The sequence below is a fragment of the Panthera leo genome, chromosome A1, assembly GCF_018350215.1.
Source record: "Panthera leo isolate Ple1 chromosome A1, P.leo_Ple1_pat1.1, whole genome shotgun sequence".
NCBI classification, from domain to species: Eukaryota; Metazoa; Chordata; class Mammalia; order Carnivora; family Felidae; genus Panthera; species Panthera leo.
In genome coordinates this window covers 44,606,631-44,633,856 of record NC_056679.1, presented here as the reverse complement: position 1 = coordinate 44,633,856, position 27,226 = coordinate 44,606,631, and the positions used below count along the sequence as shown (strand labels likewise).

The 27,226-nt window shown below is 32.7% G+C and overlaps 1 protein-coding gene across 2 annotated transcripts in view; it reads left to right on the top strand.

Moving 5' to 3' along the window:
* The window catches only part of KLHL1 (kelch like family member 1), a 353,595-nt gene that overhangs the window by 93,945 nt on the left and 232,424 nt on the right, over nucleotides 1-27,226 (top strand). Inside the window, exon 2 of one of the 2 annotated variants that reach the window (XM_042904077.1) lies at nucleotides 24,352-24,534. The exons of the other annotated variant lie outside the window; for it this stretch is intronic. Coding sequence (XP_042760011.1) covers nucleotides 24,352-24,534 — 183 coding nt within the window. The remainder of the gene's footprint in view (nucleotides 1-24,351; nucleotides 24,535-27,226) is intronic. 2 annotated transcript variants of the gene reach the window in all.

Genomic DNA, 27,226 nt, shown 5'->3' with positions numbered 1-27,226 from the left:
CCAGATAGCAGTGGGGGCGGGGCATGATTTTTAAGTGAATGTTGAGAGCATTAAATCCTTGAATGGCTCCAATTACCCACAGATTAACTAAGATGCAAGCAAAACATTTCATGATCCCAACCCTGCTTATCTCTCAGATCTTATCACTTGTTGCTGTTTTTCCATATGTCAATTTAATAATGATTTCTCTTTCAAAAGTTCATGCTATTAATGTGTCTTTGTCTCTGCTTATAGGTATTCCTCTCAGCAATAGCCCATCTTCCCATCTCTTCTACAACACACTTACACATTTTTTGAGTCTTAATTCAAGGCTGACCATTTTCTTGAAGATTATCCTGATTCTCAAGGCATTATAGACCACATCTTAGATGTGACTTACCACAAGATTCAATAGACATCCATTACTGAACTTTAGTTATTTTATTTACACATTTAAGAAAAATATGGGTCTCTGAATATTTAGTTCTTATTTAATTCTATGAGTTACGTTAAATCAAAGCTGACTCTCAAATTTCATGTTATTAATGCAAAATATTATTCTGTTTTTTTTTAACTTTTAAGGTAAGCAATATATTGGCTCCATACCTAGTGGCAGCTTGTTTTATAGATATTTGAAGTTGCACAATTAGAATTACATTTAAGACTGGGAATTGCCCATATTCATCTTTACTTTTCTGCAGAATTTTGATGTAAAAAATTCAGTGGAGACCAATAAATTCCTGATAATTCACAAGAGTGAGTGGAGGGAGCCATTTAAGAAGTTATTAATGCGGCTATAAGTGATTTAATTTGATTTAATGTTTAACCTTGAAGAATATTAGTGCACAAATAAATTCTTATTTATCCAGGTTAAAATTGCATTTAAAGTCTAATGGAAAATAATGGGCATCTTGAAGATGATTATACATGATGCTTGAAGGAATATTTATGCCTATTAAGTAACTGAAAGTAAAATTTATTATAGCCATGAAATCAAAGCTGCATTAGGAATAACTGCCAAAAATAATTTCCTGTTATGAACTTTAGATTGATCCTTATCCATGTCAACAGTTTTCCATTTTGGTCCTCAAATTTTCTTCAAATAAGATAAATGCTCACAAAGTATGATGAAAATGTTTATTTTAACTGCATATTAACTGGCCTAGTAAATTCATCATATGTATTTAAAATATTTATTTGAACTCATTTTTGACCAAGAAAAACACATTTAGTCATTGAGAGAATATTTAACTACAAAATGTATGATGCCAAAATTGTGATAAACCTCTCCTCGGATGTTTCATATTATACCCCTTCTTCCACTCTTTTGTACCTTAGCCCATACTTTCCCCAATGCTATAATTTTTCTTTCTTTAGTGACTATTTACCCTCAGTAGATTGTAAGCTCTAGGAATGCATATTCTGCTGTAACCAAAAGACATTTAAATATAATTTCAAGAATTAATAATTTAATTAATGGTACGTTGGTTTTTTGGGTTTTTTTTTTGTTTTTTTGTGAATGAAGTATAACTTTATCTGGAATAATAACAATTTCAGGAATGGTGAGAAGCTAAAAATGTGTTTTCATCTTTGTATACAAGACATTTAGCCCAGTGTTCTGAAAGGAATGTTTATTGAGTTAACCCAACCTGAAGAATGTCATGTTGGCTTTGGAAATAATCATGGGACACTGATCCTGACACATTCATAACCTTCAATGACCACTTTCAAGGAGTGTAAGAGGGCTCCTTACCTCTTAATCCTTTGAAGTTTGTAACTCTCCTCAGATGTTAGCCTAATCTTCCCTCTATTTACACTGGCATCTTAGAGTAGGTGCTCTCTCTGCCCCTTAGCTCACCTTGAACAGGCCCCCATTGCCTGCCATTGAGCAGGGGAAGGACAATTTCCCTCCCTATATCAATTATTTTTCTGGACACTGAACTGAATATGTGCATGCAATCTTGAAAAGTGATTAATTCTATTCAAAGTCTGTAGTCATGAATCTAAAGTACACATATTAGATGACTAGGTTTAGTAATCCTATGACCATTACTTTTTGTTTGTGTGTGTGTTTGTTTGTTTGTTTGTTTGTTTTTTAACTTGCACCTTACTACCAATTTATCAGGTTGCCAGTCTGTGGAAGTTTGATAGGCTGGATGACAGTGCCCTGAGTGCCCTCTCCTTTCTTCTTGTTCTTCCCTCTACTCACAACCACCCCCAAAGAACCTGCATTTTAAGAACTTTCTTCTGAAGTCTCTGTCTCTCTTGTTTTTCTTTTCCCATTACGCTTCCTTCAAATTTAGCAAGTCTGAGTGTCACTGTGTATCTTATCATGAAAGACATCCTATCGTCTCTCTCCTGCTCCTCTCTGCTACTAGGAAGAGAAGAAAGTACGAAAGGAATAGGCATCATAGGTTTCTTTGGGTTTTAAGCTTATTACTATTGGTTTTTGCCTTTCTTCTTCTGATCCTAAATTTGTTATTTCTTTCATATAATTGGAGGCAAAGGGAGGAAAAGCTAACTACATTCTGAAGTTGAAAATTACCCTAAGTTTTCTACCCTACCCCTAGATTTTTGAACAAATATCTTTCTCTTTGCCTTTACCATCACATATGAATTATTTATAATGACAAAGTCTTGCTAATGTTTAAAAAGAAGAGTAAATATTCTAGAAAAATAGCTGAGGTTATCTCTTGGTGAATGGAGGTCAAGGAGTTTAAAGAATAGTGTTCCTTGAGACAAGTAAGGAGAAGCAGGGTAACAAAGATGAAAAAGATTAATTGAAGTGAGACACATTTTCAAATATTAAATGTCTATACGTGGTTATGCTTAAAGGTTGGATTGTGAAACCAAATTCTTTATTTTTTAATATAATGCAACTGGTTGGCTTACTAAAGGTCTAAGCATCCCCAAAGTCTTTATTACCTGTCCCTTTTTTGAAATAAAATTTGGACTTATTCTTTTTTTAGTGTTCATTTATTTATTTTGAGAGAGAAAGAGAGAGAGAGAGAGAGAGAGCATAAGTGGGGAAGGGGCAGAAAGACAGGGAGAGAAGAATCCCAAGCTGGCTTCATGCTGTTTGTGCAGTGACTTGATCCCGCAAACCATGAGATCATGACCTGGGCCAAAACCAAGAGTTGGATTAACCAACTGAGCCACCCAGGTGCCCCTATCAAATTAATCCTTGAGAGAAGAGCTATGGAGCTACCACATATTCCTAAATGGTTTTACACATGAGTGTTTCCTTTAAGCTACTGAAAGTGATAAATGTGCATATAAATGTAATAGTGGCTTATTCATTTATCAATGACAGACAATATTGCCCTGTCATTGAAAGCTAACAGTGAAGAGATCCTCTTGCAGAGGACAGTAAAGCTAAAGGGATAATAAAGCAAATGGTCTTGCCATACTTCCCCTTTCTCCAACAAGAGGAGAAACAGACTGTATCAAAATGGTAGTTTTATTTTTGGTATCTACCTAGTTTTGTAAATATAAGCACAATGGCTAACCAAAATAAAAATTAAATCATCAGGGAGAAATAAAAAGTAACTTTACAATCAAGGAACCTGTCAAATGGTACCTTAGCCAAGTAGTCCAGGTTGACATCAAGAGTAATGGCATGCCATGGAATATTACTCAGTGATCAAAAAGAATGAAATCTTGCCATTTGCAACAATGTGGATGGAGGTAGAGTGTATTATGGTAAGGGAAATAAGTCAGTCAGAGAAAGAGAAATATGTGATTCACCCGTATGTAGAATTTAAGAAGCAAAACAGATGAACGTAGGGGAAGGGAAGCAAAAATAAGATAAAAACAGAGAGGGAGGCAAACCATAGGAGACTCTTAAATACAGAAAACAAACTGAGGGTTGCTGAGGGGGAGGGTGATGAGGCGATATTCTAAATGCGTGATGGGCATTACGAGGGCACTTGGGATGAACACTGGGTGTTATATGTAAGTGATGAATCACTAAATTCTACTCCTGAAATTATCATTATATTGTATGTTAACTAACTTGAATTTAAATTTAAAAAAAAAGGAGTAATGTCATATCGTCAGTATGTTCTCAAAATGTTACTTTACCTCAGTGATCTCCCCAAATTTGATAATCCCAGTCTATCCATGAGCAAAGGACCAGCCAGATTCCAATATTGAGCGTTTCCCAAAATACGTAGAAGTACTCCTCAAAACTGTTAAGGTTATCAAAAACAAGAAAAGTCTAAAACCCTGTCATGACCAACAGGAGCCTAAAGAGACATATAGACTAAATGTGGTGTGGTATACTGGATGGGATCCTGGAACAGAAAAAGGACATTAGGTACAAACTAATAAGGTATAGAGTTTAGTATTAATGTATCACTACTGGCTCATTAATTATAATTAATGTATCATAATAATGAAAGATATAATCAGTAGGGAGAACTGGGTGTGGGATATCTGGAAATCCTTTCACAATAATCTTCATAAAAATTCTCAACACTGTCAGTCATAGGATGTTTGACTTTAAACTTGCTGTTTTAACTCTCAAATATAACTATAGTACACATGCTCAAAGAAAGAACAGTTAACATACCTCTGCCACAATTCTATCTTTGAATTGCCTTTTCTATCTTCTCTATATAATTGTGATATGTTACAATTTCTTTCAATTTTTTACACCAATTGCCAAGGTAGCAATGCCAATTTTTCTGCTTTGAAAACAGTTCGGCTAATGTCCTACAATGCTTAAAATCTATGCATGGGATCTATCAATACATAGAAATTCTCTTCCTCTTTGTGTTTTCAGTTGAAGAAGATTTCTCAAAACCTAAATTGCTGATGTACTTTTCTCAATTGTCTCAAGTATGCTTCTTTTCTTTAAATTTAGCTCATCAAGAATCTATTACAATATACAATGTAAAATGCGTACCTTTCTTTATGTCTTCCCAGTGATTAGTTGTTTGTTCCTGAGACATTTAATATATAATCCTTCCATTTCTCAATTTTCTAATATATTAGTAAGAACTGGCATATTTTTATGAGCTTTTCTTATTTTTAATAATCTATATCAATACCATATTGATCTAATTGTAATGGCTTAAGAGTATATTCTGATACCAAAAAGGCATTAACTATTTTTCTTTTGTATGATTTTTGTTGCTATTCTCAGGTATCTATTTTTTATGTAAAATTTAAAATTCTTTAATCAAATTAAAATAAGCAAAATATTAGTTTTTAGTCACTAAAGTGCATAAATTGTTTTTGTTGTACATGAGTAATAGCGGGTAAATGTATCTAAAATGAATTGTTTTCTGAATATTTTAAACAGAGAAATTTTAATTTTAGTAAATTTACCTTTAGTAAAATAATATTTTTTTATTATTGATCATGAAAATTCTCTAATTCTCTTTAGAAACTGTCCTTCTAAATTATTTTGGTTATTTATTTTGGAAATAAATATTTATTTTTCTCTAAGTCTGTTTAATAACCATCAGATAAACAGATAGTATCTATATACATATCTATATACATTTAAACAGATATATCTATAAATCTATCTATAACAGATAAATCTATATACATCTATATAGATGTATATACATATATCTATATACATATATATATGATCATATGCTTATATACTTGTTTTAAAAGCCATTTTTCACAATTACATCTGACCTTTGAACAACATAGGTCTGAACTGCACAAGTCCATTTATATACAACTTCTTTTTAGATAAATACAATTCAGTACTATAAATGTATTATATTTTCCTTAATAACATTTTCTTTAATGTAGCACACCTTACTGTAACAATACAGATTGTAATACATGTAACATACAAAATATGTGTTAATTATTTATGTCTTCAGTAAGGCTTCTGGTAACCAATGGTCTATCAGCAATTAACTTTTAGGAAACTCAAAAGTTTTATGTGGATTTTCTACTGCAAAGGGGCGGGGATGAAGCAGGTGGTCAATGCCGCCAGCCTATGTTGTCAAGGGTCAACTGTAAGTTTGTGTGTATGTGCATTAGCATTTTGCATTATTCTGGAGAAAAGGCATGTACATTTTTTCATAATGTATACATAGACAGTGTTTTCTTTGGCATTTCTGTAAAAAAGGAATGAATTTTTAGCTGTAGTTACCTAGTAAACTTGTGTGTAAAAATAATTTTTCTAGATTTATTTTCTCAAAAAATATTGAAAATATACACAGGGCAGTATATACTGATCTAATAAATAGTTTTGCAACTCGTTAAAGAAGATATATTGCTGATATGTGAAGGCATAGATATAGCTCTTAATTTCAAGGACTTCTGCAATCACATTAACACTCTAACAACCTGCACAACAGGAAATTATTTTCTAAGTAAGACATTGAATTAACTGGATTTCCTACTTAACTGAAAATAGTTGGAGTCTTTATGGAGTTACATATATCTCCACAAAAGTAATAAAATAAAGTGTATTTGTAGCAAATTTTAGTTATAATTATCAAAGTGATTATACTAATTTAGTATTTCTTCAACTAGTAGTTTTTCAGCTAGTGCAGTAACTCTTAATTTGTTTACCCAGCATAACATTTTATTTTATGATAATCAAATTATTTGGGGATAATAAAAAGTGGTAAAACAATATTAACATTTTAACAAGAGCATATTTAATGGTAAGACATTTTGCCTTTAAGAACCATGGGATAACTTTTGAATGTCATATAAGGTCCTGGTAGAAATGTGATACAGAAATATGTTGATAATATTAAAGTTATTAATTGCATTAAATCACCAGCAAAGTGAATAATACAAAGAGGGAAAAGTGAACTAGTAAGTGAGGAAGGCAAGATAAAAACCTAGTACTTGTAATATCTTCAAATGAGAACATAGTTACTATATACAGCAAAGATGTAACCCTCAATGAGCATTTCTATGACCAGAGAAAAGGCCAGCATGAAACTAAAAGCACCATAATTTTGAATACATTAGTGGTGCATAGATTAGCTTCTGGATTATTAGTCAAATGTTTTTATGTTGTTCATTGTTGTCATCTATCATGTGAGTATTTATTATCTGATCCTACAGTTTCCTACCTATTAACTCTATACAGTAGTTGATAGTTTCATCTTTTCCAAACTTGAGCTCTATTTCTAGCCTCTCACTGCTGGTTTCCTATTTCCATTAACCAGTCATTGACTAATAAACTTCTATTTAGAATAACCATGTAAAACTCTCACATATACCACATATTGGTCATTAGTTGGCCTGAAAGGTAGGTCCCACGTAAAAGTTATAATCAGTATGAATCTATCATATACAATAAATATATTTATCATATATAGTAACCATGTATAAAGACTATTGTATATGATTTAATATCTAAAAATGAGTTTATCCAAATATATGTATTGACTTTCAGGTTTTGTAGATTTTATCTCTACTATATCTTGTGAAACCATGCTCATTCTCTTAACACTTCCTATATTCAGTCTGATCTGGTCCAGGTCTGTATCATCTCCCTTGATTACTATAGAAGCCTCCCAATATATATCTTTGTCTGCAGTCTTTCTTCCTTCCAATCCATGTATCTAGTTATCTCACCCTGATGCTTCTAAATGGTTAAATGCTTAAAACAGCTCTTTCCAAAGTGTTCTGTGGTGTACAAGTTCCGTGAGATATTACCAGGGGTTATCCTCTTGTGCTACTCTCTGAGAAATAAACAAATATTTTTAAAAACTCACATATTGTCTCAATGATAAATGTACTTGAGAAAACAGAGCTAAACAAAATTAAGCTCATTTTATTTCTTTGCATATCCTTTGTTATCTTCAAGTGTAACAGGAACCTCTAAAGTGAGGCAGAGAATGGTATTTTTCAAACTGATCATCTCTATTTAGATATCATGATAAAAGTATTACATGAAACACACCACATTAGATGCAGCTTAAAAGATAAATTCTAATCTCGTTAATATTTCATTCAAATCATTCTCTGCCTCTACTCTCAACATGCCTCTATAGGTACCTTAGTGCCTTTGATTGCTTCCTCATATCTGAACATAGCATCCATTTCTCTGACTCTTATTTTTTCCCTTGAAATTTTATTAAGTCGCTTATTTATTAAGAAATGTTCTTATCATGCTTCAACACAAAGGTTGCATATTACTTGATTGTCAGTATTTTAAAATGTTTCCAGGATTATGGGCAAAAATATGTACATATAATTTGTGTGTCCATAATTGCTATTTACGTTTCACCTTATTTTAATATAATTATTTTCCATTTGTGCTTTCTCTTCTGAATCAAATGAAAATATCTTTTTTTCTCTTTTTCTGTTTGTATTTTTTATTATTGTTTTTTAAAAGTGCTTTGAAAACCTAGGTATTAATATTTTGTTTGTTTTATAAGCTAAATAGTTTCTCTGAGTGTGTGGCTAGTATTTAAATGTGTTTATGATATCTTTCTCATAAAGATAGTTTAAATATTTTTGTGGTCCTTTTTTCCTTTAAGAAATCTGGAATTTGCAGCTTGCTTAAGAATGCATCCCATTCAAATTATATGAAAGTATGCGCCCCCCCCCCACTTTAATATAATTGCCTTTTTGTTTAGTATTTTAACATTTCTGAAGTTTATGATATCAGGTTGTGACCTAAGTTATTTTTAATGCAAACAGTTTGTCCCAAGATCATTTGTTGAATAATCAGTCTTTTTGCAATTGGTTTGGGGTTTATTTAGTATTTATCCTACTTGGAGTTCACTGTGATTTTTTGGATCTGTACACTACAGTATACATCAATTTGGAAACATTTTAAACCACCGTTTCTTTAAATGTTTTCTCTGTTCTATTTCTCTCACTTTGCCTTCTAAGGCTCCAATTATAGTACGGTAGCTCTTTTACTATTTTCCTACATATCATTAAGGCTCTACTTATTTTTCAATTTTTTTTTCCTTTTTTTATTCTGACTGTTTCCTCTCCCAGTTCCAACTGGCTATTTTACTCATCAGTTCATTTCTTTTTTTTCAATATTGTGCTTTTTCAGTTACAGAATTTTTTTTTTCTGTTAGATTCCACTTCCCTAATCTTTTCATGCTCTTTTCATGCATTAAGACCTCAATGTGACCTTTAATTCCTTGAACATAGGAATAATAACTTCTTTAAAGACCTCCTCTACTATCCAAACATCTGGGCCATTTTATTTATTTATCTTTAAATGTTTTTTTGAGCCCAACGCGGGGCTCGAACTCACGAGCCGAGCGGTGAGATCATGACCTGAGCCAAAGTCGGACGCTCATCGGACTGAGCCACCCAGGCTCCCCTAATAATCTGGGTCACTTTAGAGTCTTTTTCTACTGAGTACTTTTTTTTCCACGTTTTTGTTTTTTCATTACGTGTTTAGTAATTTTTAATTACAAAATGGACATTATACTTATGTGAAAAGAAGTGTGCATTGTGTTATCTTCGTTTAAAAGTGTTGAATTTTGTTTTGTCAAGCAGTTATTTTAAAAATACTAGTAGCCTGTTTTGGATCCGTACACTAGGAGCAGTGTATCACTAGGATATCACTGAGGAGTGATTTTATGCTTTGTGGTGGTGGTCATAGAGTAGCTTTTACTTATTGTGTGGTTCTTACTCCTAAGATAATGACTTGCTGACATCTCAGTAGATGGCCAGGTGTTATAAGGTCTCCCACCCTGGCTGAACTAAAGCTCTAATGTCAGTGCTCCCAGGATAAATCATAGAAATAAATAATAATAAATCATATGAGATAAAACGTGATTGGCATATGTGTTCTTTCATATGTATAGCTGCATAAGTGAGATTTTGCTTATTCTTTCCTTTTCTTGTTTTGCCTTTTTGTTGTTGGAATCCAAGTCTACTAGACTCATAATGAAGTAAAACATTTTACATATCTGCTTTGGAATGAAAACAATTTTATAGCATTTGACCTCTTGGGTTATTAAATGTTTGCAGAAGTTATAAGTCAAATTACCTAGGGTAAGAATGTTCATATAAGGTAAAATGTTTGACTAAGTTTTTTATTCAATTTTTCTTTGATTAACCAGGTTTTCTTTTAAGTAATAGTTCCAGTTTATCTTTTATTAGAAAACTAGGCATTTTATAAAACTTTAAAATTTATCCCAATGATTTCATAATAACCTTCTATTAATTAAATGAATAAACAAAAAGTAATCATATATACCTCTTACTGCTATTTGTCATCTAGCATTTATTCTCTTTTTCTCTCATGTTTTCTATTTCTATCCTCTCCATTATTTTTCTTTTCCTTCATCATATTTGCCAGTTGTTTTCCTGTTCTTATTAAAATACTGCCTTCTATTTTTTTAATTTTTAAATTTAAATCTTTATTAGTTGTTTTTCTACTTTATTTTTATTTTATTATTCTTTTCCAATTATTTAATATTGGAGCTTAAAATTAATATTCATTCTTTATTATCATTATTCTTTTTAAAATAAATGCATACAAAGTTGTATACTTTTCTCAGTGTAACATTTTACTTCATTATATAGGCATTCTATATTCAGTACTGGTATTTTTTATTTATTTCTAAGTAATTTTTATTTTAATCCGTGATTTCTTTATTTAATAATTATTTAAACTATATTTTAAAATTTTCTTAGAGGAGGAACATTTTAACTATATTTTCTTATTATTTTCCAGGGATTTTACACTATGATCAGAACCCGTGTCTAATGTAATACATTTGTTATAAAATACAAAGTATTTTTTATTAAATTCCAAATCTGCATGAGAAACATCATTTTGTTGGGCACAGCATTCTTTATATATTTTTTAAATCGATCTCACTAATGGTATGATGTAACTGCCCTATATATTCTTTTTTCTTCCTTTTTATCAGTTTTGGGGGGAAATATTTTCACATATCCCACTTTGTGGACTTGTCTTAATGTTTTTGAACTTCTAGAAATTTGGAGATTATATATTTAAAATTATTTTAGCTGTTTTCATGTGTATGAGTTCTTCCAGACTATTTTATCGATATAAGCTATCCCTTTTTGTCTTGATAGTTATTACAATAAATTTTTGGTCTGATGTTAACAGTGCCTGCATCTCCCTCATAAATGCTTTTCTCTTTTTGTAATTTCAACTTTTTAATGTCCTTTCGCTTTAGATGTGTCTCAGTAGCTACATTTCTCGGTAATTGTGCACAGCTAAGTGCATGGGCTTGTGTATGTGTAGATATTGGTCTCGGTATGAACTGAGATTTGAATGTAGTTGCAAATATAAGCCTATGTTTAGGTCCGTGCATGTCTATACCCATATCTGTTCTAACTTACGCTGAAATTAGTAATTTTTAAATTATTCCTGACATTCCATTTTGTGTTTTTTATTTGCCTGAATTTTTGTATTTTTGAAAATTTATTTTCTGCCTTTTGTTGGATGGATCAGATTTACTTTGTTGTTTTTTTTTGGGGGGGGGTGATGAATGTTAAGTCTTTTATTTGTTAAAATGCCGTACATATTTTGTCAATTTTAGCAATTTTAGACTTTAAAAAAATTTTAATGTTTATTTATTTTTGAGAGAGAGAGACAGAGAGAGAGGGAGAGAGAATGGGCAGGGAGGGGCAGAGAGAGGGAGACACAGAATCTGAAGCAGGCTCCAGGCTCCGAGCTGTCAGCACAGAGCCCCATGAGGGGCTTAAACTCACAAAACGTGAGATCATACCCTGAGCGGAATTCAGATACTTCAGATGCTTAACCAACTGAAGCAACCCAGGCACCCCAGTGATTTTAGATTGAAGTTTGGCATTTCACCACGTATTTTTAACTTTTTCTTCCAATATATAAACTTACATATATATATTTTCCCCTAAGTTAAGAGAGTAACATTTGCCTCATTTGCCTTTTACCCCCAAATCCAATTCCTAAAATTTCCAAAGGATAATATGGGATACTCTTTATTTTTATAATGTACATTATGATTCAACAATTATTTATATTGTCACAATTATACATTTTTACTGCTTGGTTATTCTTATATCCTTTGTAATCTTGGTTATTTGAAATTGTGCTTGAGTTTACCGTAGAGTAATTCTTTCAGAATGAGTCTATCTGTCATAGAGTTTTTGCAAACTTTCATGCCTAATTCCTTATACAAGTTACTTAAGTTCTCTTGGCCTTAGTTTTCAAACCTGTAAGATGGGAACAAAGTAGTTGTATATCAAATATGAGATCATGTAGGAGGGCACCTGCTACATTACACATGCTCAATATAGGTTAGCTTTTATTATTATTGCCCTTTAAAATTCATTAAATTATTATTTTACAGATAGAAACATGATAACTGGAGGAAAATATTTATTTGGAAGACTTTACCACTTAGAAAAAGAATAAACTGGGTCACCTGGATGGCTCAGTAAGTTGAGTGTCCGACTTTGGCTCAGGTTCCTTACTTCAAGCCCATATCGAACTCTCTGCTGTCAGTGCAGAGCATGCTTTGAATCCTCTGTCCCCCTTTCTCTCTCTACCCCTCCCCCACTCAAGCTCTCCCTCTCGAAAATGAATACACATTTAAAAAAAGGAAAAGAATAAATTTGTAAGCTAAAATACCAACAATGGCTTTTGAATTTTAGGAACATCTTTTTTTTTTTTTAATTTTTAATGTTTATTTATTTGAGAGAGTGAGAGAGAAAGAGAGAGTGAGCATGAGCCAGGGAGGGGCAGAGAAAGCAGGAGACACAGAATCCAAAGCTGGCTCCAGGCTCTGAGCTGTCAGTACAGAGCCCCACGTGGGGCTTGAACCCACAAGCTGTACGATCATGGCCTGAGCCGAAGTTGGATGCTTTAAACAACTGAGCCACCAGGCACCCCTAGGAGCATCTTTTTCCAAAACCTATATATTTAAGGCATGCTGGATAATTACTAAAGTTTTATTTTTAACTTTTTTTTTAAATAATTTGTTTCCTTTAAAAGAAGTTTCCCTTGTGGACTTCATACAACATCACCAATAACACTGATCAGTAATCTCACATTTATCTTATTTATATATTTGGATGTTTATTGAAAGCCTAACAGGATTTGTTTTTCAATTTACTAATGATAAAATATTAATATCTTTAATAGGGATCAATATCCTATCAAATCTATGATATACCATTGTATCTTGATTATAGCCATGCAAGGGAAATAAGGGAAAGTGAATTTTGTTGCTGGTGAGTGACCTAGCTTATGAATCCTAACTTCTTTAGTCCCTCAGCAATTCCATATACATCTTGTTCTCTGACAGCACCAATTTTGTCAATGTTATTTACCTGGTGGAGGAAGCTAAACCTTTGTTCCTGAAGGTCCTGAGTCCTTACTAGTCCTGTATTGAATGGGTTGCCACAACTGATCTTTATCACTGGATATAAGATTGCTCAGTGGCATTCCTGTCGGTCTCCTGCTTTCCAGACGTCTTCCTCATTAGCCACATTTTACAAGCAACCCATGTTTTCCCCTTAGTAATTGGGACTAATCACTCTAACCCACAGTGTAACATCTTGCTTGCCTATTGATTCAGTGTCAAGGGGAGCCTAAGTTAGTCAGGAGAAAATTGACATTTGAAAATGGACCGCCAAACCTTTAATGTTAAAAATTTTTGTTATTGTAAGCAAGAATTCCATGTATTATCAAGGTAATAATTTGTTTTAAAGGCCACTTGTTTCAGGATCTATAAAGTAGATCTATGATTTCAGCTTTTCTGAATGGGTCATAGGCCCCTCCTCGTGAGATCTGTGGCACACACAAAGATGACCCTCAGTGATCCCTGCTTTCTTGTAACTGAAGCTTTGTATGACTCCCTCTGAGTATGAGAAGGGTCTGTGACTTGGTTCTAACCAATAGAGTATAGAAAAAATTATGCGGTATTGCTCTTGTGGTTATGTCATATTATATAAAATGCTATCTTGCATTTAGATTCTCTCTAGAGATCCTCTGTGCTGACTTGATGAAGAAAGCATCCATAGTGAGGAGGCCTGTGTGGAAAGAACTATAGATGACCTATAGAAATTGTGGGTGGCCTTTAAGAGTTGATAGTTTCCTTCAAGACCTGAAGATGACCTCTAGGAGCTGAGGGCATCATCTCGATGAAAGTCAGCAAGAAGCACAGTCCTCAGTTCTACAGACACAAGGAAATGAATTTTGCCAATACCCTGAGTGAACTTAAATGTAGATTCTTTCCCAGTTGAGCCTACAGATGATAGTGTATCCTGGCCAATACCTTTTACTGCAGCCTTCTGAGACCCTGATCAGAGGATTCAAACCATGTCTTGACTCTTGACACACACTCCTAATGGGTTGTTTAAAGCTGACACTTTTTTATCATTAGTTACTATCAATAGAAAACTAATAGAAGGCCCTAGGTACTGGTTGAAGTAGAAGTGTTAATAGAGCAGAAATACGTATTAGGGAGTCTAGCCACATATTCATGCAGTTTACTTCTGGACCTGCTAAAGCCCATTCTCATATGTATCATTTCTAATTTGATGGAATGCTAATGCACACATTCTTCTTAATGATTTCGAAAATTGTAATGGGTTGGTTAGTTAACAGTTGCCTCCTGGCTAGCATTCATTCTCTTCTTTGACCCAGTGGTAAGTAAGGAGATGATTCTCAGATTGAGAATGTTTATTGGAAGAACTATGATTTTGTTCCCAAAGTCTTGCTGAGCTATAATTCTCTTACTGGTGTGGCCACAAGGTATCTTCAGCATTTCTAGAAGTTACAGACCCTTCTACTCATATCTAGTCTTCCGGATCATAAGGCCCCAGGCATAGAACTGCTTGTTCCACAGCTCAAACCTGCAGCAGAGGCCTTTCTCTGGGCCTCTGTCAGAGCTGATAGACTTGGGAGTTTACTGGCAAACTCGTAGTTATAGAACACCTCAATTTTGTATGTTATGTCTCCAACAAAAAGACAAACCTTGTGCCTTTTTCATAGTGGCAGTGACACATGGTATACCATTTAAGGTCTTTCACTTTATAAGTAATTTCTTAACATGGTCAAACTGCTATACCCCTAGAATTTTCAACAGTGTGATAGGCCTTTTAAATTTTGCAAGATTTTTCTCTCACTCTCTGGCAAGGAAGACATCTAGCACACCTGCTATTTCCTCCCCGTCAGATCCAGTGATCATAATGTCACAGATGTCGTGGAAATATGTGATGTTTTATGGGATATCAAGGTGATCAAAGCTCTTGCACACTGTAAAGAGAAGAGTTGCCCTTTCTCTGTGGCAAGCCATTGAAATGATGCTGATGCTCCTGTTAGAAGAAGGTAAACAAGTTCTGATTTCCTTAATACTGCTGATTGAGAAAAAAGTGTTCTGCCAGGTTGATAGCTGAATACTAAGTGCCAGGGCTGTGTTGATTTTCCTCTGTAAAAATATCAACATCTAGAACATCAGCTATAATTATCATCACTACCTGCTTATGTTTGTGATAATCTGGTCATTATTCAAGATCCATCTGGAATTTGTACCTACCAAATGAATGAATTAAGTTGGGATGTAATAGTATCTCTACTCTTTCATATTTTGGCTGTGATAGATCTGCTGTATCATTCCCATATACATAAGTATTTTTATTTCTTCTTCTATATGACTGAGAAATCTTGGCATTACAGATTCTAGGATCCCTTTTAGTTTAGGATTCCATTAGCCCAATAGATGTTAGAGCCACTCCTCTGAATCCTGGGTGAGGAGAAACATCATTTTATTTCATCCATGTCAATCTTAATCTGATAACTTCTGAATCTTTTCCTATAGGCACTTCCCAGGTATCTACTATCCAAGTTAGCACATTATTGTAATTCCTTTGTTGTGTGGTATATCTTCTCAGAACAGAACTTGTTTTGATTAATCATTTTCAATTAATCAATTCGCAACTGCATTTCATATTAGAAACACTTTCAGATTTTGTAACATTTCCCATTCCCTCTGTGTAGTTGTCTTTCTTCCCAGATTTGGCATCGTTCTGTTGAGAACTTTCAGCATCTAAATTTAACTTGTCAACTCTTCTTTTCATGCCCTCAATTATGATTTTCTTTATTTTCAGTTTAAAGATCTTGGAAATATTTCAATTATTTCAATTTGGCAATTTCAAACATTTAAAAATACTTCTAAGTTAAATAGATATATCTATAGATTATACACTTTAAAATTTAGAAGAGGAAAACGACAAAGTATCCTTCATGTTTATAGGATTATTTATTATTAAAGGTAGGTGTAATTTTTCAAGAAACATTTGCAGCATACTGATGTACACCTCATAAAAGTACCCTTTTTATTTTATAAATATTATTGGTTACATTTTCACATCTGGTATTTCATTGGAAATATACTTAACAGATTCAAATACATATTTTATTTCTTTCCACAAGTATTCTACAAGGAGGTTTTTAATGATATTCTATTTTACAGATCCATTAATTGAGATTCAGAATGCAATAAATGATAGAGCCTAGAATATATACAGTTTTTTTTTTTTCCTAGCTCATTTTTCTTTATTCTGTCTTATCCGGGGGTGTGTGTGTGTGTGTGTGTGTATGTGTGTGTGTATGCGTGTTTGCATTTGTGTGTGTTTCAATACTCTGATAAAAAGCCTTACTTAAAATTCCAATTATCTTATAAGACAAAATTGTACCCAGAAGCAACATTAATGACTATGTTCATTTTTCTTGTTTCTAAGTAGTAGCACCTGGTGCTTGAACTTTATCCCTTCTAATATTTCCTGGTTCTAAATATCTCTCTTGGGGGTTATTAAAAGATTTGAAAATTAGTGTGTTTGTATAACCAGACATTCATTTTGAACATTGGTTTACTCTGTCATACCAATATATGATGATGATGCTTCATACTCTCCTATTGTAATAAGCAAAGTTGGTTCTTTAAATTTACTTATTTACAAATTTTTCCCATTTCTTTTCTTTATCTTTTTTAAATAATCAAATATTAACTTTAAGTGTAGGACTTTCAGGGTGACATAAGCATTACTATTATATTTTATTGTCTGATAATTTTGGTTACTTTTTGATCTTTGATATTATTTACATAATATTACATAATTATTTACATAATATTATTTACATAATATTACATAATGATTTGTAATAATGACTTTATGGTTTTAAAATTTAAATGACATATGTTTCATATAAAATATTTAAGCAATGTAAAGAAGGAAGCAAATAACAAACTTTTAATGAGAAACAATTTTTAAAGTTAAAATAAATGTCTTGCTAATATGAACAGAAGCTTGTAGGATACACTAACTTCATAGCTAACACAAATACTTATTTCTTAATAACCTAAATAACAACATCTTTCACTGTCTTCAGTTTCTCGCCCAAGAATTATGTATTGGTAATTCCTTTATCTGAAATTATGGAAATGTTCTTTAAATTATTCCCTCAAAACAAAAACTACCTTATTGCTACAGAAAAAAAAAGTTGCAAATTTATTTGCCATTTTAGGTCTACACTTACATAATAACATTAAAGATATAATGACACTGGGACCTAGTCTTAGGGACCTTTGTTTGAAATAAATTCATTGTATCTATTTAAAGGATTTTACAAAAAAAAATTTTAATGTTTTTATTTATTTTTGAGAGACAGAGTGTGAATGGGGGAAGGATAGAGAGAGAGGGAGACACAGAATCTGAAACAGGCTCCAGGCTCTGCGCTGTCAGCACAGAGCCTGATGTGGGGCTCAAACTCACAGAGGGCGACATCATGACCTGAGCCAAAGTTGGATGCTTAACCAACTGAGACACCCAACTGCCCCTGTTTAAAGGATTTTTAAAAGTATTTTCTGAGTGCACCTGGGTGGCTCAATCAGTTAAGTGTCCAACTTTGGCTCGGGTCATGATCTCATGGTTTGTGGGTCCAAACTCCACCTTGGGCTCTGTCCTGACAGCTCAGAGCCTGGAGCCTGCTTCAGATTCTGTGTCTCCTTCTCTCTCTGTCCCATGTCTCCTTCTCTCTCTGCCCCTCCCCCAGTCACACTCTGTGTGTGTGTCTCTCTCTGTCCTAAAAATAAATATTTTAAAATATTAAAAAATTAAAATAAAAATATTTCTGTAGTATACTTAGTGTATTCTTTAGTGTTTTCACAATGTGCATAAAAACACTATCAGAGAACACAAAAGCATTCATATTTGGGTTATAGTAGTTATGTATTCTTTTTCTTCTCAGTTCTGGAAGCTATTTGAAATTCAACAATAGGAATTCACACAAACATTTACTAACTACTTTCTGTGTGCCAGGCACACTGTCAAATTTGGGGATATATATTACTTTACCAAAAGTATATTTTTGTGTTCAATGAAGCATACAAGAAAACCATGAGCAATTAAAATCAGTATTTGGCCAAGGCCAATTTCTCATAGAATATTTTCACTCATTTACTCAACAAATAAACTCCTAAAATATTCTACATGCCAAAGACATATTTAAAACGTATTGGATAATTAGCATGTCAGGGTAAACCATGACTCCCCAAACAATATGGATTAAAACACATCTTTCTGAAACAAAAGTGATAGTTAAACTAATTTCTGAAAAAGTAAAGCTATCCATGAGAATGTGACTATGTTATGGAGGTTTTAGGTAAAGAGCAAAATGTGTGTGAAGGCTATAGAAGAAACAGGTATGGAAAACTGGAATTAATTAGTATGATTAGAATTAGAACTTGAGCTGATAGGTATTAAGAGTTGGAGAAAATAGGGGTGCCTGGGTGGCTCAGTTGGTTAAGCATCTGATTGGGCTCAGGTCATGAATCTGCAGTTCATGGGTTCAAGCCCCACATCGGGCTCTGTGCTGACAGCTCAGAGCCTGGAGTCTGCTTCAGATTCTGTGTGTGTCTCTCTCTCTGTAACCTCCCCTGCTCACCCTCTGTCTCTCTCTCTCAAAAGTGAATAAACGTTAAACAAATTTTTTAAAGTGTTGGAGAAAATATCAGATCGTTAGGCATTTGTAATATATCATATGTAGTTTGAACCATGGAGACACTGAAGGCTGGAGCCTGATTGCCAGTGCACAATTTATGGTGTAATTTAAATGGGTACATAAGTAGAGAGTCTTAAAGTGAAAAGAGACGAATAGTAGTTAGTTCTTACAGCCGTTTATTTTTTTAAGTTAATTCACGGTCTAATCTTCTAGAAGTAACTATTTCCTGGTGCGAGAGTCAAATTATTTCCACAGGATCCCAAAATTATTTACCACAAAAAGAAGAAAATATCCTTTTTTTCAGAATTGTTTGGTACAGGAAATGTAAGTGATGTTCAGTCCTGAATTGTTTAGCATAGGAATAGGAATGCACATTGGCCAGTTCTCAGCAATTAAGAAATGACAATTAAAGCTAAATAAAGCCATAAGAAAAGACACGGTGCTCTTGCAAAAGCATTTTCTTTATACGGGTGATTGGGAAGTTAGATTGCCATGGATTGAGGAGTATTCAGAGGGTCAGGATTTAGGATAATGAGTGCAGACAACACTTTGGGGACAGACATACGGTTGGGAAAGGAAATAGGAATAGCTGTGGCTTGAGTTCATGAGATCAAGAAAATTTGGTAATCATTTTATTGTTTTGTATATCACCGGTTGGGGAATTCCTAAGCATGTTTAAATTCCGATGGGAAGAAGTCATATTGCCCTTTTAAAATTTCATTTCTTGGAACTTGAAGCTTTACATTATTGGGCCACAATAAAGATAAAAGTTACGGTGTCAGATCCAACATCTGAGAGACTCTCACATTGGAAAGATATTATAAAGTTTATTTAGGCTGAACACGTAAAAATTAGACAATAAGAGAAATCATACAATGTCAGATTTTATATTTATAGGAAACATCATGAAGATATCTCTATTTCATAAAATTTTAAGATCTGATTTGTTAAACTAATAAGGCTGGATATGTGATGGGAAGATTAAATAATAAATCTTAGTTTAATAATCCTAAATGCTCTGATGTGGAAACTTCTTTTTAAATCTTGAGTCAAAGGTCAAGGACAAGGAGTTCTATTCAAGCCTGAGATCAGGAAATGATTTATGAGGAAATGTGCAAGCACTGTGACAGTGACTTTATAGGGAGAAAAATCAAGTCAAACCAACATAACCATTTTTCTTGACAGATCTACCAACCTCCAAGAAAAATAACTAGTTTTCAAATATAATGTGGAGAAAGTCAAAGATTTAGAACTTTTAGAAAAAAAAAAGTGAGGAGTGAAGATGAACTCTGAAAAAATAGTTTGTAGTCTAGTTTCTAGCTCTCTGTTCTTTTGACTTATCCTTTTAAATTACTTTCAAGTTCTTCAGCAAAGGCCCACGTCTGTATGACAGTCAAGATTTGTTAGAGTACCAGGGCACCTGGGTGGCTCGGTGGGTTAAGCGTCTGACTTCGGCTCAGGTCATGATCTCACGGTCCGTGAATTCGAGCCCCGTGTCGGGCTCTGTGCTGACCGCTCAGAGCCTGGAGCCTGTTTCAGATTCTGTGTCTCCCTCTCTCTCTGCCCCTCCCCTGTTCATGCTCTGTCTCTCTCTGTCTCAAAAATAAATAAATGTTAAAAAAAAAAAAGATTTGTTAGAGTACCTAGGTTACAGAAAAGAAGGTGCCACCTTCACAGTAATTAGCTTTTTGACTTTAAAAAAATCCTGTAAAATTCTGTGCCCTGTTTCATTTGCAGTTATTTGGTCTCACGAAACTCTAAAATGGTATTATTCTATTTCTTTCACTATTTCCTCTAATATCATGTCCACTACAACTTGAGTGACTTGAAGATCAGCTACATTAAAGTCTTTCCTTGCTAACATTTCCCAGGCTTTGAAAATCTTAGTGAGGTATAAACCTTTCAGCCGTAAGTATGTTATTTGACTTGAAGGAAATTTACATGAGGATCTGAATTAAGCCAATCTGGAGCCCTTCTGCAGGGTCATCTCTAATATCTTGACTTTAGGATTCTGTTCACGCAGTCTGGTACCAGACCAGAAACATCGGGATCTCAGTGGATCAGTTTTGATCTATTTGGCAGCCTATGCTCCTGATAGTCCTGACTTGATTCTCCATAGTAAACTGAAATCCAATAATGATATGTTCGTTCTAGATTTACAACTCCTTCTTGCAGGGCATTTTGTGACTTTTCTGTTCAATGTGTTAATGTATAGAAGAATGTTCTTGCCACATATGCCTGAGCCTGAATTCCTAAAATATATTCCGGGAAATGACCATATTCTGGGGTTGTAATTTGCAAACTTGTGAAAGGCAAACATATGGTATAGCAAAATTTCTATTAGTTTTAAATATGTAAGGAAAAACTGGTAAAGTCTGGTGAAAATAACCATATTGTGTAGACAAATATTGTAGATAACAGAGAACACACATAATTTAATTGATTTAGATTTGTAAACTTGTCTGCAAATTCTTTTGGATTTTCTATGTGCACAAACATGTCTTCTGGAAATAATATTAATTATATAGTTTTTCCTTGTCTAACTCTAATGGACTTTTATTTCTTTTTTTCTTTGCTTACATTACATTGGAAAAACACTCCAGAAAAATGTTGAATAGAGGTAGCACTAATGAATTTCATTTTAAATCTCAATGAGGAAAGGTTTCCATTAAATATGTTTGCTATATGAATGAATTAGGTGATTTTATATGATGAGAATGTGTTCCTTAATTAAGTGTAACTTACTTGTGATGCATTATCCAGTATATATTTAATATATATCTTTTTTTATGTATTTCTTTTTTACATACAGTTTTGTATTTAGTTGCTAGAATTTTGCTTAAGATTTTTGTAAATCTGGGTGCCTGGGTGGCTCAATCAGTTGAGCATCCCACTTTAGCTCAGGTCATGATTTCATGGTTTGTCGGTTCGAGCCCACATCGGGCTTTGTGCCTGGAGTCTTCTTCGAATTCTGTGTCTCCCTGTCTCTCTGCCCCACCCCTGCTCATGGTCTGTCTCTGTCTCTCAAAAATGAATAAACATTTAAAAATTTTTAAGATTTTTGTAAATCTGTATAGGAGAGAGAATGACCATTAATTTTTCTTTCCTTGTAACATCCTTTTCAATTTTGTTTCTGTGTTATATTTACCTCATTAAACAAGTTGGAGGAAAAGTTCTCATTTTGTATTCTCTGGCAACTTTTTAAGAAATTTTTTTTTTCTCTCTTCCTTTTTTTTCTAGCTTTGCATTGGTTTTACCATCATGTGCAGTTTTGTTTTATTGTGGATGGATAGTGAGTCTTGAATCTTGATGTCTTTAACATATTTTTGAAGACTCTTGGCCAATATTTCTTCAGATGGCTTTTGCCCTATTATGTCTCTCCCTACTTTTAAAACTATAATTATGGGAATATTACAATGTCTTACCAAGTTTCATTTGTTTCAGAAACTACTGTTTTTATCTTTTTATATCAATAATTTAGTTTCAATATTTTCTATTTATTTTTACATTATCTTTGCTTCACCTGCATCCAATCTGCAAGTTCAATTCCTCTACCAAAATCTTAAATTATTACATTTCCAGTTGATTTATTCATATAACCTAATGTTCTTAAAATTATCCACCTTTTTATTTATATTAAAATATATTAATAACAGATATTTTCACATCTATAATTAATAGTGATCCATCTGGGAGCCTGTTTCTATTGTCTGTTTTCTCCCTAGGTCTAGTTTATTTATAGGCCTACTTTTTTTACTTTAATGTCAAGCATTATATACATGCAGAAGGAATCAGAGTTTCTATCAAGTTATCTTTTTTTAAGGGGTTTATTTTGACTATATTATGACATTTAGATTAGAGGATCACTTTAATGCACTCAGAGGCTTCATTGATTCAAATCTAGATTTCTGTCTTTGTGTTATCTCTTGTATTTCCAGTACCCTTGACTCCTGGGATCCAGTCCTTCAGGGGCCCAACTGAGAGCCTGTGTAGTTACCAGCATCCCTCATCCTTGCTGGTCCTTGAATCCAAATTTTTATCTTTCAAGTTCTATTTAACATTTCAATGTCCTATAAGCCATTTTCTGCTTGTCTAGCAGTGCTTAGGAGTCACAAATACCTCTGGGGAAAATTGGTACACAATGACAGCCTTTCCTAAACTTTCCTTTGTGGCCCTTCAATTATCTCTCAAGTTCTGATTACCTTAGGAGCCCCTAATTCCAATATCCATCCTTTCCTCCAAGCCCCATGATACTGTTGGCTGCTTCATTATGCTGAGTTTCTCAGAGTCTCACCCTATGCTGCTTATAATTAGTAAATAACTTTAGAGGGAAAGAAAAAGCAGTGTAGAATTTTGAGCTGACTTCTGTGAGTTTATCTTTATTCTAAGTTCTTGATCTATCAGATCCTGGTCGCCTTAGTAGTTATTATTAAATTCATTTAATTATTTTGATATTATATGTAACATTTTTTCTGGTGTTCTTGGTGAGGGGTTTAGTCAACTACAAGTTATTCCCCTGTAATTGGAAACATAATTCCCCCATGTTATTTTCTATCTTGAAATAAGATATTTCATTATTATTGTTATCAAACACTTGGTTGGGTCTTCTGGGCCTACCATTCACATTTTGATAGAGTCTTCTCCTTGATATGGAGCATGGTATTTCAATGTCTTCATTGTGAAACAGTCTATGATATTAATAAATGCAGTAGCCAAAATTCAGTATTAATTTTTTCAAAATTTAAAGTTTATTAAATATACTCATGTGTGTATATGCATATATACATGTGTATGCACATGTGTATATGCATGCATACATACATATTATATATATATTTGATATATATATATATTTCAAAGTACTTGTTGAGCTACTGCATGCTGTATATATATTTAATCAGTTGGGTGTGGAATATAAAACTCAACAATTTAATTTCAAATTTATTGTCAATCTTTTTTTACAAACCATGTTTCATAATTTCTCATAATAAAAGTCACCTACTTCTGTAAAGGGACATTTATTATAACCTCACAGGAATCGTAATTTAGGGTAGTATAATTAGATAATCTATCTCATTTTCAAATGTATTAAATTAACATTTTATTAGTAATCAATTTTAGAACAGGCATGCATGTTCGTAATTGACTATTTCTGTTACTTTTTTGGGTTTTTTAATTTAATGTCCTAATAAATACAGATAACCTATCTTTTAAATCATTTTAAGACAAGAAAAAAAGATAATTAACAGTTCATTTATGGCTTCCAGCGCAAATTATTTCACCCTAAATAGATTTTTCTGACTTACATTAACAATGATGGACATAAGGAGAGATGCATTGATTTCCCTATAAAGTTCTAAAACTCTGTGTGTGTAATTTTGGTCAACTCCTAGCACTTTATAAACACCATCTTTTTTGTATGTGACTTGCAGGCTGTCAGCAACTAGCCATTCACTGACACCTCAAAGTGATATGGACTCCAGTAGCTCTGAAGAATTCTATCAGGCCGTTCACCATGCTGAGCAAACCTTCAGAAAAATGGAAAGTTATTTGAAACAACAGCAACTCTGTGATGTTATCCTCATTGTTGGGAACCGAAAGATACCTGCGCACAGGTATAGTAACCTGTCTTAATTGGATACATGCATTCATATATTTGGAAATGATACTCTGGTATGTAGATGTAAAACATTATATGATTAGAGAGTTAAGCATCTAATTTTTTGTGTGTGTGGTCCAATAGAACTTTATTTATGGGCAAAGGGATTTGAATTCCATTTAGTTTTCACATGTTGTGGAATATATTGATCCTTTGATTTTTCCCCAACCATTTAAAAATATAAAACCTGTAACTAGCTTGTGGGTTGTGCAATAGGCAGCAGGCCAGATTTAGTCCATGGGTCGTAGTTTGCTGATCCCTGTGTTTAAAGCACTCAAGTTCTCAAGTCTCTGATTTATGGAAGAAAGAAAGGGGTTCAAATACAATTTGAAATATTTTGACTTTGATATTTTGTTATGAATTTCTAGATATGTTATGATAAAGTATATGACATATGGGATATTTTATTATAAAAATACAGTAAAATCTTAGATTGCATGTAACTTGGTCTGCAAGTGTTCTGCAAGATGAGCAAACATTTCAAATAAATTTTAACTTAGTAAACAAGAGATGTCTTGTAATGTGAGTAGTATGTGATACTTCACATGATCGAGCCAATTGTTCTTGAAATTCACTTTGATATATGAGTGTTTTGGATTACAAGCATGTTTCCAGAATGAATTATGCTTGCAAACTAAGGATTACTGTATTGTGTTTGTGTGTTTTCATGTATTTATCCATAACGTAGCTGTTATGCTCTTAAATGTTGTCAGGCTCATATTAGATGGACAAAGCCTACTGTGATTGAAAGTTAGATTTTCCAGTAAGAACATCAAGAATAATTTGATATTCCATCTATTAACACATGCCATCTTTCATAGTGCTATGATTCAAATGCGAAAAAAAAAAGATGAAGGATAGAGGTAAATTTGTAGAATTATAAATCATAATATAAATGTATCCTACTAATCTTTGTCAAATGATCATAGCTAAATCTATTTATAATAGTTGAGAATCCATATTTTTAAGAGAGATTAAGTTATTTTTCTTTTACTTTTTATTTATTTTGCGGGAGATTTATAATGCCATTAGAGTAAACATTTTATAATAAATAAAGCAAATATAAATACTTCAAAAAGAAAACTTCTTCTAACTAAGGTTGATAAATATTCCATTTTATGTTTCACATAATCACACTAAGTGGAGATACATTTTAACATAGGAGAATGTACCTAAAATCTGAAATGAAATGTACTTTTCTGACAAAACTAAAAGGAAATCCGGTCAGGCGTTAGGGTGCCTCAGTTGCTCAGTTGGTTAAGCAACTGACTCTAGGTCTCAGGTCTGGTCTTGTTCTCAGGGTCATGAATTCAAGCCCTGTGTTGGGCTCCAAGCTGTGCATGAATCCTACTTTAAAAATATAAATAAATAGAAATAAAAAATAAAAGGAAATCAGGTTATATTGGGTATACATTATTTGTTTCAACTAGGAAATTCAAAATACTTCATGATGACATCTTTATTTTACATTTATTATTATTTTTTTAATGTATGACATACTAATATTATTCTTAATGTCCAATATATTTGAAAGCTAATATACTTTTAAACATTCCTTATATATTTATTATTGATAATTTCAAGTTACATGAACTAAACATCCAATTACTTTCTGACATATTAATTTCTTATCAGTTTACTTATGAAAATTCATTAAATTTGAGGTCAATTTTGTACTTTTTCAATTTTTTAATGTGAAATTTTAATTGAGAAAAGAATTAAATTTAGTTTTGATTCTTATTCTTTTATTATTTTAAATACTTGAATATATAGGCAAATAATCTTAGATTACCTTGATATATGTTGTTTAATATTATTAACACTAATTGATTAGTAGAAAGAAGATGTTATCAACATATAAAAATATTTTTAATGTATTCCTATTTTCTATATTTTTTAACTTAAATTTTACTACCTAGAAATATATATACATCTAAGTGCTGACAATCAAAAACATTCCTGAAGAATGAGGGTATATTTCTACTATGATAGCAATATTAAAATGTGAACATTGAATTTGATACACTTAGAAATGCATAGGAGGGAACATTTAACATTGAATAACTACTGTAGTTTTCAATCGATCATCTAACTATGGAGACAATTCTAATTATATAACATTCACACGCATTTTCAAATATTTCTATGAAATTGCATTATTATTGACAAAAAAACAATTAACAAATAGTCATTATTATTGAGATATTCTATATTGTAATATGTGTGGCAAATATGCTAATTATCCGGAACTAACATCTGGATAAAAATTTCAATGTAAGAGATATTCTTCTTTGAGAATGTAACTAAGTTTACTTCATTTAACTTACAAATTGGTTAAATAATTGCGTATATATACACACACACATACACACACACTACATATATATATATACATATATATATATGTAGTGTGTGTGTGTGTGTGTGTGTGCGTGTAGAGAGAGAGATTCAATCAATTCAAAAGTATATCAGCACAACAAATGGTCATTAATTTTTTTAAAAAGAGCAATGTTTCACATAATTTACAGTCATATTTTCAGACTTTTATTTGTAGTAATTTAAGATTTCTCATTTGAACCATTTGTAACCAATATACTGAGCAATCCTCCCATATTAATTATATTTTACATTCTTTTCTTTGTTACTTT